The sequence below is a fragment of the Lineus longissimus genome, chromosome 16 (genome assembly GCF_910592395.1).
Source record: "Lineus longissimus chromosome 16, tnLinLong1.2, whole genome shotgun sequence".
NCBI classification, from domain to species: Eukaryota; Metazoa; Nemertea; class Pilidiophora; order Heteronemertea; family Lineidae; genus Lineus; species Lineus longissimus.
Window position 1 is genome coordinate 7,597,370 of NC_088323.1, and position 11,716 is coordinate 7,609,085.

The 11,716-nt window shown below is 40.5% G+C and overlaps 2 protein-coding genes across 3 annotated transcripts in view; both read right to left on the reverse strand.

Moving 5' to 3' along the window:
* Positions 1 to 3,782: 3,782 nt before the first annotated feature.
* LOC135500864 (C-type lectin domain-containing protein 38-like) lies at positions 3,783 to 9,386 on the reverse strand. Its single transcript, XM_064792532.1, has 6 exons — positions 9,297 to 9,386; positions 8,097 to 8,295; positions 6,657 to 6,865; positions 6,094 to 6,259; positions 4,622 to 4,842; positions 3,783 to 4,265 (listed from the first exon to the last, which is right to left on the reverse strand). The coding sequence occupies exons 1-6, from the start codon at positions 9,358 to 9,360 to the stop codon at positions 3,988 to 3,990; spliced, it is 1,137 nt and encodes a 378-aa protein (XP_064648602.1). The 5' UTR covers positions 9,361 to 9,386; the 3' UTR covers positions 3,783 to 3,987.
* A 1,343-nt stretch (positions 9,387 to 10,729) lies between these two features.
* Positions 10,730 to 11,716, reverse strand: part of LOC135500863 (hemicentin-2-like) — a 34,029-nt gene continuing 33,042 nt past the window's right edge. For both annotated transcript variants that reach the window (XM_064792531.1, XM_064792529.1), the window contains exons 13-14: positions 11,395 to 11,688; positions 10,730 to 10,990 (exon numbers count right to left, since the gene is read on the reverse strand). In XM_064792531.1, the coding sequence (XP_064648601.1) occupies positions 10,734 to 10,990; positions 11,395 to 11,688 (551 nt within the window). In that variant the 3' untranslated portion in view covers positions 10,730 to 10,733. The remainder of the gene's footprint in view (positions 10,991 to 11,394; positions 11,689 to 11,716) is intronic.

Here is an 11,716-nt window from a genome sequence, read left to right on the forward strand (position 1 = left end):
AGGGATTCCGTAGTTAAATATGTGTGGCAGTTTAGGTGCGAAAACGTAGTAAATGTAAGTTAGAGTGCCGGTGTGCAAGGGATAGTAGTCCTAGGGCTGATAGTCCGTGTAACAATAGACCGCATTGCTAACTGTTTTGGTTAGGGTTAGCGGTACAATAGATCATGCTGCTTAATTGATCAAATACAATGCTACCGGACTATGATTCCAGGGGGACTATATCCGCTGTCACACCGGCCTTGAATACACAATATTATTTAGATACGCTTCTCGACAAGCTGGGGCTTTGATTCTCCCGGGTGTTTTTTCCACTGTGTTGTTCACTGGCATTGCGCTGAGTGGAGCAAACAGCAACAGCGAATCTTGACACTGTATCACCCTGCTTCATTCACTAAATGCTTGCTAATTCATCCTGTATCTGTACAGTACATAGTTACAAGTTACATTGCTGATTATGAAATTAACCTACCTCCCGATGGGACATACCGCTTCAACCGTCTGCTGTTATTTCTGTGCATGCATGCACTCAGAGAAATTAAAAACACATATATCACTGTCGGGCGTTTCATTTCGCCGCTTTTTAGCTGTGTGGCTGAGGTACGTCACGATCGAATGCACATTATAAACTGTTTATTGCCATTCCGATTTCTTGAGTCTTCGATTACTCCAAGAAAAAAATCGAATCAAGGAATAGGGAAGCCCAATAAAGCAGCGCGATTACGATCGAATCCGGCTGTAGCACATCGACCGACATACGATTTTGAGGACTGACTTGAAAAGCAATCAGAAAGTCAGTCCTGCATGACGACGAAACTATTCGTGAGCTGAATGAGTGCAGCTCACTTCTTTGTATTTGCTATGTCGCCAACATGTGTTACGCCGTGTCTCTACGTAAGGATGTCATCTCCGACAAATATCTTCAGTTACATCAGAGGCCTCTTACATTGTATCTGCACCATGAAGTATTTGTCACAAATACATGTAAAAGATAAATAGAGAGCATTCTTGTGAATGGGTCAATTTCGAATTGACGGTCGAATTGAGCGACTAAGTCCAATACGTGACTATCCATTCAACCAGTTCCAAGATTGTACGTCCGAATACTGAAGATGAGCTGTAAATTGAAATGGGCATTAAAAAACTCCGCATTTGAGGTGAAATCTTCGAGGTGACAGAATAGTCAAATGCTGATGCTTTTCCATGTTTTCTCCTTGCATTACCTTCATCTTGGCGGCGGATTCTTTACAGAAATAGAAAAGGCGAATTGGCACACCTCATTAGAATTATGTGGAAAATGGGTGTGAACAGCAGTTTGAATAGACTTAAGCATGTTTAGACCGAAAATCAGCTTTTTAAGGAAATTTTTGTTGCCTCGGTAATGCCATTTCAGTGATCAGGTGTGGGCTTGTGTTTTTTGCCTGAGATACATTATTTGTCACCTCTGATACAATATACAAAAAAAAATTTGAAAATTCGCATCCATTAAATTTCATTGAAATCCCGTTTTCCCAGATCTAGTAACTGATACGCTATGCCTTCGACATAAGAATCGTTGGATGAAACTCTAGGCAAAGTCAAGAGTACATATTGTTGTTTGTGTCACCTAACGCTTCGGCTGTAATCTCATTAGGTTTCTCCTGTGGGTGTCATTTAACATTAGCAGCCCCACGTACGCCGTTCTTCTCATCCGCGCTGGCCCTTTTCCTAGTTCAGCAGTTTATTTTGTGGTAATTATCTCCCCTCAGTATACCATTTTGCTCACTTGCTCATCGCTTTAAATGACAAAATTGGCCGACCTTATTAAAAATAACAAAGCGCATTGTCACAAGATGAACAGTAAAAAGAGATCCATCGAGTTCCAGTTCACTCTCTGATCAATATTCATTGATTGGAGAAATTAATAGGTCTCCTTTCAATTAATATCGCATAGTTCATTTACACTTTCTCTGTGTATATCATCGTTCACGGGACAAAATCGATTGTATAGTTTAGGAGCTAAATTCGGGAAAAAGAAGGGTTCGACTCATAATTGCAATACTGCAGCAGTATTGTAAATGTTCCGTATTGATTTTCAGTTTCATAATATCGATGATTTGGTCGAATGTTATATTACAAGTATTATGTTCACACGAGTCTATCATTGCTTATCTAGAAGAGAAATATGTCTTGTGTGCTCGTTGATATAAAACGTCTATGCAATATGTGAATTCAGTAGTAGTATATCTAGGCCTCTATCAGTGTTATTCTTGGGACCTCCTAGAACATTCTTTAAGACATCCTCGTCTCCGGCACTCTTGGAATTGGTCATTGAGTGCTTGCTGCTGCAGGAATCGCCAAAATGAGAAGACAAACAATTTGTCATCTCCAGATCAAAATCAGTTTTTTAACCGTTGTAGATATACCAAGACGAAAACACCTCCTTATCCTCATTCAATATCTTTGATCCCTCCTACCTTATTTTGGGAAGCCCTAGTATCTTTTACAGGTTTCCACAAATCCGACCTTATTTTAGTGAAAAGTCGGAAAATGTCGGACTTTTGTCGGATAAGTCAGGAAAAAGTTAGAGAACCTGTTAAGATGTCGGAAAAAACCTCCAACTGGTGTAAGCACATGCCGAAATTCAATACAAAGATTAGAGGACAATAATTCTAAATTCTAATTCTAGTGCACTGCCGTATACAATCTTGCCTTAAAGGGATAACTTGAGCGTGAGATTTACCTAGCCAGGAGGATAATGCCCCTGCTTGACACCATGTGCCGCCACTGGTAGCATCACTAATTCTGATGTTTGTTAATAATTCTCGCCAGTATTGCGCGGCAGTTTTGGAATTGGCTTGAAAATTTCAGGCAGGCCAAAGGCTACCTGGCGTTCTATTGCGTTGTTTATTGCAGTTCAATGATTTTTTTTCAGTGATCATATTTGGAGAAGTTGCGGGCCTGCTGGAAGCCAGTTTTGTACGGAAAACCAACAAGTCTTATGCCCAAGTTTGCCCTTTAAGACATTGCATACCAAAATACCGATCTAAGACCGCTGTATTAATTGCTGAGGAACTGAAACACAAAGGATAAGCCAAAACATGTCGTCATGACCATCGGATAGATCTATCCAATAAAACTTATAAAATGGCATCAAAAGACCTTGTGTACTAATTTTGAGACCCGACAAGAATATTCAGAAGCTGTCCTATATCGGTGAAATTAGAGCATAATACTTTGATAACTCGTGTATGCAATTCATTACCAATGGATCTGAGCTATATTAAGCTCCTTGACAACGTACATGTACAATGTAGTTGTCGTTTAAGAACACAACACGGCATGCCCCCTTGTCAATGCGGTTTCATTAAAAACGGATAAGAGTCATTTTTCTTTCAAGAGTACTTAATGATTTCTATTAGTTGCAAGGATTTGTTGCCGGATGCGATTTTAGGATTAATGGACATAACTGGGAGTGTAATTACGACAGTGGTGTGTAAGAAGGTGCGACAGGAATAGGTCATTGGGTTCGCTTAACCATCACTGGCGATATCTCACATAGCCGACTATGCAATAACAATAAGTCAAGAAATGATCCCCGCCCTGGGAGTTGACACTACTTCTGGCCATCGTCGCCACCTCCTGCTACATCACTCATGTCCAAATCATGTTCCGCGTACAAGTAGCTAGGTTAACGAGTTGTCCCTAGATTTACCTGCGTCTTTTCCAAAGTCAGGGTTGCGCAATTCTGCGCATGTCCTTGCGCAGGTGGTGGTCATGGTGGTGGGAGGGGGAAGGCGAAGCACTATAAAAACTAAGCTATGCTTTGTCCGACGAAAACCGGAATTTGGAACCTATGGTCAGACCAGGCGACCATTGTATTTTCTATTTAACAATTACCACAATGAAAACTTTTGTTCCCGGAGAGCCATTCTGCAGATCAAGATTTCTTGCACATTGTAACATGTCCAGTTGAACTGTACCTATGTATACAATGATAAATGGTTTAGCCTATGGAGCGTATATGTCAGTGTCCGTAGCAGGACTAGTGTGTTGGCTTGTAGTCTCCGTATCACCAACAATCATAGCGCACTTAAGATCATGTTTCCATTGGTACTCCACCGCGCTGCACTCACACTGGTAAAATACCAAACACAAGGAAACACACTCCAGAGGACTACGCGCCTTGTGTTGAACCCGCCTGCTCTTGTTGTTGATTATGAGTTTCATGTTGCGGTATCTTGTTTTGAAGAGGGTAGCCTCTATGACGCTATTTGTGATACATGGAACTGAAATAACAAAAAAACCCAGCAATTATGAGTGGTGTAATATTCTAAAATACCTGGATTTAGAACGAACCGAACTTTATAGTGTAAATGAACTATGCGCAAACAAAGCCTCGTTTTGAATTCAGCAGTTGTGGTAAGGCAACCATAACCGCTTGGGTTGGTGCAAAATGTGAAAGCTGTCAAAATGAATTGTTTTTAAACCACATTGTCAAGTGGCTGTTCGAAGTTATACGCCGACGTCAGTCCGACATCATTCGACACGCGAATGTCAGGTTGATTATGAAGAATGATGTCGGGCTAGCATTAGTCTTGCAAGATGTCAGCCCTAAAAATACACATATTTTGTCTCTATGTACCGTGTTCACACAAAACCGCATCCTCTCCATGGTCGCACTTCTCTGTCTTCCATTCAAAATTCTTGCTAACTTCTACTTTCACTGCACAATTCTTGTTCCAATCAGATGCAGGCTCCCCCGATTTCCAGCGAGCTGTGTCGTTCAGTACCACCGCCCCCGTGTTGAACCAGAACCAGGTATAGACTCGGTCGAGGCCAAACCAGAAGCTGTCAGCTGTTGAACTGAAAAAAGACACTTCCACACTAAAAGGGTGAGAATTTAACGGGCGTATTATTTTGCGTGTATCGTGAATCACCACGATACGCGAAAATAAAAATAGCCAAAATATATTTTATAAAAAAAATGAAATAAGAGTTTTCGTATATCATTTTTGAAAAATTTCCGGACTTTTTTGCGAATCGCGAAGATATGGGAAGAATAGTGGCGTAATGATTAGAGCACTGGACTCATAATCAGGTGGTCGTGGGTTCGATTCTCGGTAGGTTCACCGCTGTTTCGTCTTTGTGTCCTTGAGAGCAAGGCACTTTACCCTACTTGCTTCTCTCCACCAAGGAGTAAATGGATACCTAGCGGGCAGAGTTGGCACACTAGGAATGTTAGTCCTGAGCGCCGTATAGCTGTAGCACGGATCTGTAATACTCCCAGAGAGAAGAGCTTGAACCACGAATGTACAATAGCTAGGGATAATAATGTGAAGTGCTTTGAGCGACTGAAACCAGTTGGATTTAGCGCTATATATTTAAGACTCATAGTTATTTTAATAATATCAAAATATAATTGTTATCATATAGCAATAAAGTTGCTATTCTTACGTGATATCTTCTTGCTATGCAAGTCATTGTTAGTTATCCTGATAAGATAAAGTGGTTATGCCCAGAATTACGGGTTAGTGTTAGGTTCAGGGTCACTGTGTGTTTGTTGGTTTTAGTACGTATGCACGATTTTCTAATAATTTGCAAATCGAGTAAGTCCCTTAATATTTCAAATGGACAGAGAGAGCAGATGAAGATTGATATTTTAGATTTAACAAACCTTCAAAGTGATAACAAGACGTGCTACGAGACAAGAGAGGTGTACCGTTACTGTCGACAATTCCAAAAACCATGATGTTACCTTGAACTATCAAAGCTTGATACTCCATTGAAACATTTTCAAATTAGACATCAGACAGTTACACGTCTGTTAAAACAGAATAGCTGTATTCAAAGCAAAGTGCTGGAAACTTACCTAAACTATGACTGTGTCATATTTTGGAGACCATATTATCATGAGCATCGAAGTAATTATCCTCAAATGATAATTATAGCATTAAAAACGATAGAGAAACAGAATGGCTTGTCGCGAACCGATATTCGAGTTTATCGATACGCAAACATGTATTCAGTACATTTACGCAATTGGATATTTTCAAATACAATTGCAAATTGAAATCTTTAACGAACGATGTCGGGTGTTAACAAAACGATACCTACCCTATTCTCGTGATGATGTGTAGATTCTTGTCCTTGCTGTCTAACTTTGCCAGGTAACCACCATCATCTCCGCAGAATTTGGCTACTTTTTCATATTTCTCCTTTGAATTAGAAACTTTGAAACAACTTCCACTGTTGTTGGACGTATAGCCGCTTGGACATGCGCCTGCAAGATGGGATCGTAGTGATCGTGTACTGACTATATACTGGTCGTCCTCGTGAATACCGGTATCGGGTGCCATTTTGAAGAGGCCTCTTGGGGTGTCATATATTACATGTATTATAATTTGCTATTTATTCTCCATGAACAGTATCATTTAAATGTTATTGTATGCACAGGTCGTCACAGTCATTGGCTAAAGATCTGTAAGCCACACAAACGGTATTTCTAAAATTACCGCACATTTTTCCCAGTTACGCGAAATTCTGGGCAAAGCGACTCTCAAAGATGATATTTTTCCAGATTGCAATGCAGCCGCTCTTGACATTCATTAGAATGCGCGCAGAATGTACACAATGATAATGTATTATTCGTTAACTTACTTACAGTGAAAACTACTAACCTTGTGACGATTCCGCGATTTCGCATATATATCCATGTCTCTTATCACACTTGTCCGACTTCCACGCTGCATTGTGCAGATACGCACAGTACTCTTCATACTCCGTGGTTTCATTTTGAGAGAACCAATTGGTATATGTTGCCTCTGTGTTAGTCCCGAGCCAGGCCCATCTGGTCCGTGCTCCGATCCAAAACTTGTCGACTTTATCACTGAAGAAAAAACAGTACAGATTATGTTTTTCTTTGGAATAAAAGTTACCACACCCGTAAGAGAAATTGCACTTACATCATACGCAAGAGACTGACCAGTCGACTTCAGGTCAGGTTTACGAGTAAACGATATCCGTTTAAATTGTAGCGTAGACATCATCCCACTATAGAGCAAACAAAATTCACGTGAGTTAAGTTCGGAACTTTTGCGAATTGGTCACGCTCGCGAATACTATATCATGCTGCAAAAAATAATGATATTTTCCAAAGCAATCCATGACGTACCACGAGAATTTCATTGTTTGACGGGCTTGGATCGATCGTGGCTGTGAAAGCGTTCCTCGCTTATCAAGTCTTTGGAAAGTTCATGAGCGCGTTGGTCGTGCCAGTTTTACTAGAAAATGACTTCGATAAATGCATCAGCAGATTCGATGCTATCATGGCTCTTATCGGAGTGGGCTCGTTTCGCTAACGGTCAAACTTGGCCGTATGAGCTGATAAGGAGGTGGTTGGAAATAACTGGTCAACGAGAAAAACATTTGCACAAATCTATTATCTATGGAGCCCTTATAAGGACAGGTTTACGTTTTTAAAGCACATTCGACTCCTGATCATAAATTGATCATGAATGTGTCCATCCTCCGGCAATTAGGAAAGTTTTCTGCCCGAAATTTGTCCTGTTCAACAGAACCCTAATTCTATAAGCATTCATCAATGAATTATTTCTTCGCACATTCTTAGCATGTTGACTTAATCAGGTACAAAGAAGAGGAACACCATTGTTCTGTCGTCTCAAATTAAAGTTGCAATGGGATATTTTTCAGCATCTTATTTTTGACAAATCGCTTTACTTCCTGAACTAATTAATTTTCTTACCATTTTTATTTTGGCAGACTACGAAACCTCACCTAATTTTGGTTTGACAATCATCGCGAATCAATGTTTTTCGTGGAACCGCACAAATAAAACAATCACATAACAAGAGTTCGGCGGTTTGGAGAACCACAAATCACGCCCAGCTTGTTTTGATCTTTCGTGGTCCAATGCAAATAGAGAGTTTTCGCAAATCCAAAAGACGCCAAGATGAACGCCTATCTCATTGATCGCACTAATGATAACGATGTCAAACAATGGGATGGACGTCCACGTTGACGTTTTGGGGGCTTTGCAAAAACACCCTACACATAACAGCAATCTATACTTCATAATAGGTATGGTAAAATTCGCTTACCTAAACCAATTACTCGGGCGGCTCGTTATAAAATCTATCTTTTCCCTCGTGTCAAGAGCGGCTGGTTTTCCACCGAGGGACAAGCATGTACTCTCAACCTCCTGACCTTTGATTTTTGAGGAGGGCTTGTGTATGACGTAGCAGAGCTTCACTCCCGCACTATCTGTGAAGATTTGGTTGTCGTCGCATGTGCGTTTGCCTGAAGAAAATGCAATTTCCCTCGTTCACACTTATTTAATTCGCTTTCATATCGAGAACAACGTCCTTTTGGGCCACTGTATACCTGCTGGATTTCTTCAAAGTTAGATTTTTCTTTTTCTTCCTTTTCTAAGATTGTTTTCGTCATTTCAATATAAACCATGCTTATGGGAAACTATGGTTACCAATTGACACTATTCTTGTTCGACAAGCAATCGCACATCGACGATACGTGGTGTAATAGTTACAGTGTTGCACATATAAATATCTTGAATTGATCTTAACCAAGCTCATTCATATCATTGATCAAATCAGTCATTATATGATACATTCACCTAGAAAGATTGATCATTGGCTTAAAGATTTCCATTGGCAATTTGTTGGGAACTTCCCAATTCCCAGCAGGCGAGGCTGGTCGACGGTCCTAATTAGAGATCAATAAAACAACGTAAAAAAAACTCTTAGCACAAATGCACATTCGCATCAAATTATATAACTGACTTTTCGTGGAAGGAATTTAATAGAAATGCCGTTTCTGGTAGTCAGGAATGAAAACAAAAGTTTGAAATTAGCAAGCAGCTTAGAAAAGTTTGTTCGCTTAGAAAAATTTTTAGAGATAGGTTGAATATGAATTTGTGAAATTAATCAAAAAGCAACATTTAACACTTGATTTCACAACACCTAATGCAGTGGTCGTGTTTTGGGCTGGTTTTCATTTTTCTTCATCTTACATGTAGGTGTCTTTTCTGTTCAAACCACTTTACTGTTCGTACGTGACATCAAATATACTCTTTTTATAAAAACCGGGACCTGATTGGAAGGTCAGAAAAGACCCAGGCCTGCGATTAGTGTATATAGGTGGATTTTTCCGCAACTAGTATAATATTAGCCACGGTCAAGAGATCAGGTGACCATCTGATGAAGCCAGCGTTTACCCTATACAATGTAGTGAGCTTGGAAGTGGTAGATATTCAGGTTTGACGGGTTTAAAAAAGTACTCACCACTGAGTACGTCCGTTATCCTAATCGCTAGAACAATCAGCAAGCGGCAAACAAGACGATCCATATTCAGCCGTCAATGTCGAAAATATCACAATAACTGAGTTCCTTTTCAAAATGATAAATGAAACAGCAGAGACTAATTCTAGCAACGCGCAGAATTCGCATTAACATTTATTTCGAGGTACGGGGAACTAACAATCACAAACAAGTAGCCCCGGAACTATTTGAAATACTGCGGCCTACCTAGCCAAGATTGACAACCTGTACCAGTATCAATTAGTTCCATAATCCGATTAATATGACAACTAGCAGCTTGTTGTAATTAATTAGAGCACTCGGGCGAAGTTTCCCGCGTCAGGAATTGTGCGTGCTAGATATAATGAATAATGTCCCCCCCCCCCCCACCGCTCCCCACAATCTAAGAGATGTATCAAAATTGGAAAACGTCATAAGCACTTTCAGAAAATAGTCTAGACATAAAACAGATAGGTGTTCTCTAATTTTCAGGCTTACCCCTTTGAATCCCATATTCACGGATTAAGCGACCACTAACCATACAGGAACCTTTCGAGGACTGGTCTATTGTAGGGGAAACAATGGTACACAGAAACACTCACAGATATACACTGGTATTGGTGTAATAATCTGCCTACTTCTTTGACACTTTAAAGTGTTATGATAATATTTTAATTTTTTTCAGGTACGATCATCACTGTAGGCCATCCTGAGGCAATATCGGCCGATTCAAGTAGGGGCGGATGAACCACGTCATCAAATATCCTCATTTGCGCAGGACTTCAAGACCTGCACAAACAGCAGCCTAACCCACTGCAACTCTTGCCTCAATGCATCTCCCATAGCGCTGAAGGTGCTATCAACTCGAGGGATGTCCATTTTGAGTAACACACTTTGAGCAATCACTGCTTGTGTTTTTTGGACATCAACCCCTTTAGATAAATGAAGGCGCGCCAAATCACCTTGAAGTGTAGTAATTTCTATGACAAAAGTTCCACGCGAAGGGGATAAGCTTTAGTCATGTTAAGTGTAGACACACCAACACGGTTAATTTTGTAAAACTATAAATTATATCATTTATAACTGGCCTATTTTATTTGTCGCACGCCATACGGCCAGGTTGTAAGCTACATTCGGTTGTACTGGTTCCACTAAGAGCACACAACTACAAGAAAAAATATGTTAGTAACTACTTGTTTCAAAACTCGTATTGCGCATTTCCCTAACGGTTACCCTAGTATAGGCACACGATCCCTCACCATGACAATCTCATGCGTTCCAAAACAGGCCCTTACTATCGGAATATACTCGCTGGCAATGCATTATTGAGTCTGTCATTTTCTATATCCAAAAATATTCGATGCCTTTTCCTGATAATTATCACTTCCGGGATCACTGCCAACACCAAATAGTCACTGACAGTTATTTTAGGAGAAGCAAATCCATGCCTGCTTGGGACTGCATCGCCGAATCGGTCACAGCTTTAACCATTGCGCATGCTTTGTTGCTGAAATTGTACTCTACAGCCGAGCAATCACATTGATGCAGGTTCAAACACGTGGTGACACAGTGTAGTACACTCCGGGAGGTATGGTAAATCCTTGTAACACTGGTACTCGCAAGCATTTTGTCCTTAAATCTTTCGTATTTGCGGCCGTAAACATCAATTGGACATTTGACTGAAATTATGAATAAATATCACACGTTCATAACGGTGTCGAGGCCTTTGAACGACGAAGTATGGTTAACTGAGATATTGCCAACACCGACATCCGAAGAAAAAAACTATGGAAGTGTGTTGTAACTACGAATCGGAATTTGGCCTTTTTTGCGGAAGGAACCAACCTGCGGCACAGTCAGTAGACTGGCCTTAGTCGCCACTGCTGCATACAGAAGACATTAAAAGCATTGGAAACAGCATTTACCGCTCAATTCAGAGGGGAGTAACCCACTGATACGACTGTCGCCGTGCATACAACTTGCTTTGTTCCAGATATACATTGTAATCAGAATGCATTCTCCACTCGTCGAAAGAAAAAAGGTATGTCATATATCATTTTGTAATAGGCACAGGTGCACTTACCATTTATGTTCAGAACACCGGACAGGACAGATGTATTACTTGCATGACTCCGTCGCCATGCATTGCACCGGTACGACCCAGTATCACTTGTTGCGGCAGCCTTGGTGAACAAAGCACCTGATACACCTTCAGTGATCATCTTGTTATCTTTATACCAATCCCAGTCGTTAGGGGTCGCTCCATGTGGTGAACTTTGGCACGATAACATAAGTGTCTTTCCATGGCTGAGTGTTGCAGTTCCACTAGAATCAACTACTGCACCATCGATACTGATCGATGGTGTACCCGGTACAACTGAAAGAAAATATTATTTCAAAACAGG

Coding starts and splice junctions, on each gene's coding strand:
- LOC135500864 (XM_064792532.1), bottom strand. CDS start 9,360: ATGGATCGTCTTGTTTGCCGCTTGCTGATTGTTCTAGCGATTAGGATA. Junction 6,260..6,656: donor AATCGCGGAATCGTCACAAG/GTTAGTAGTTTT, acceptor CCCATCTTGCAG/GCGCATGTCCAAGCGGCTAT. Junction 4,266..4,621: donor TGCGGTTTTGTGTGAACACG/GTACATAGAGAC, acceptor TTGTTATTTCAG/TTCCATGTATCACAAATAGC.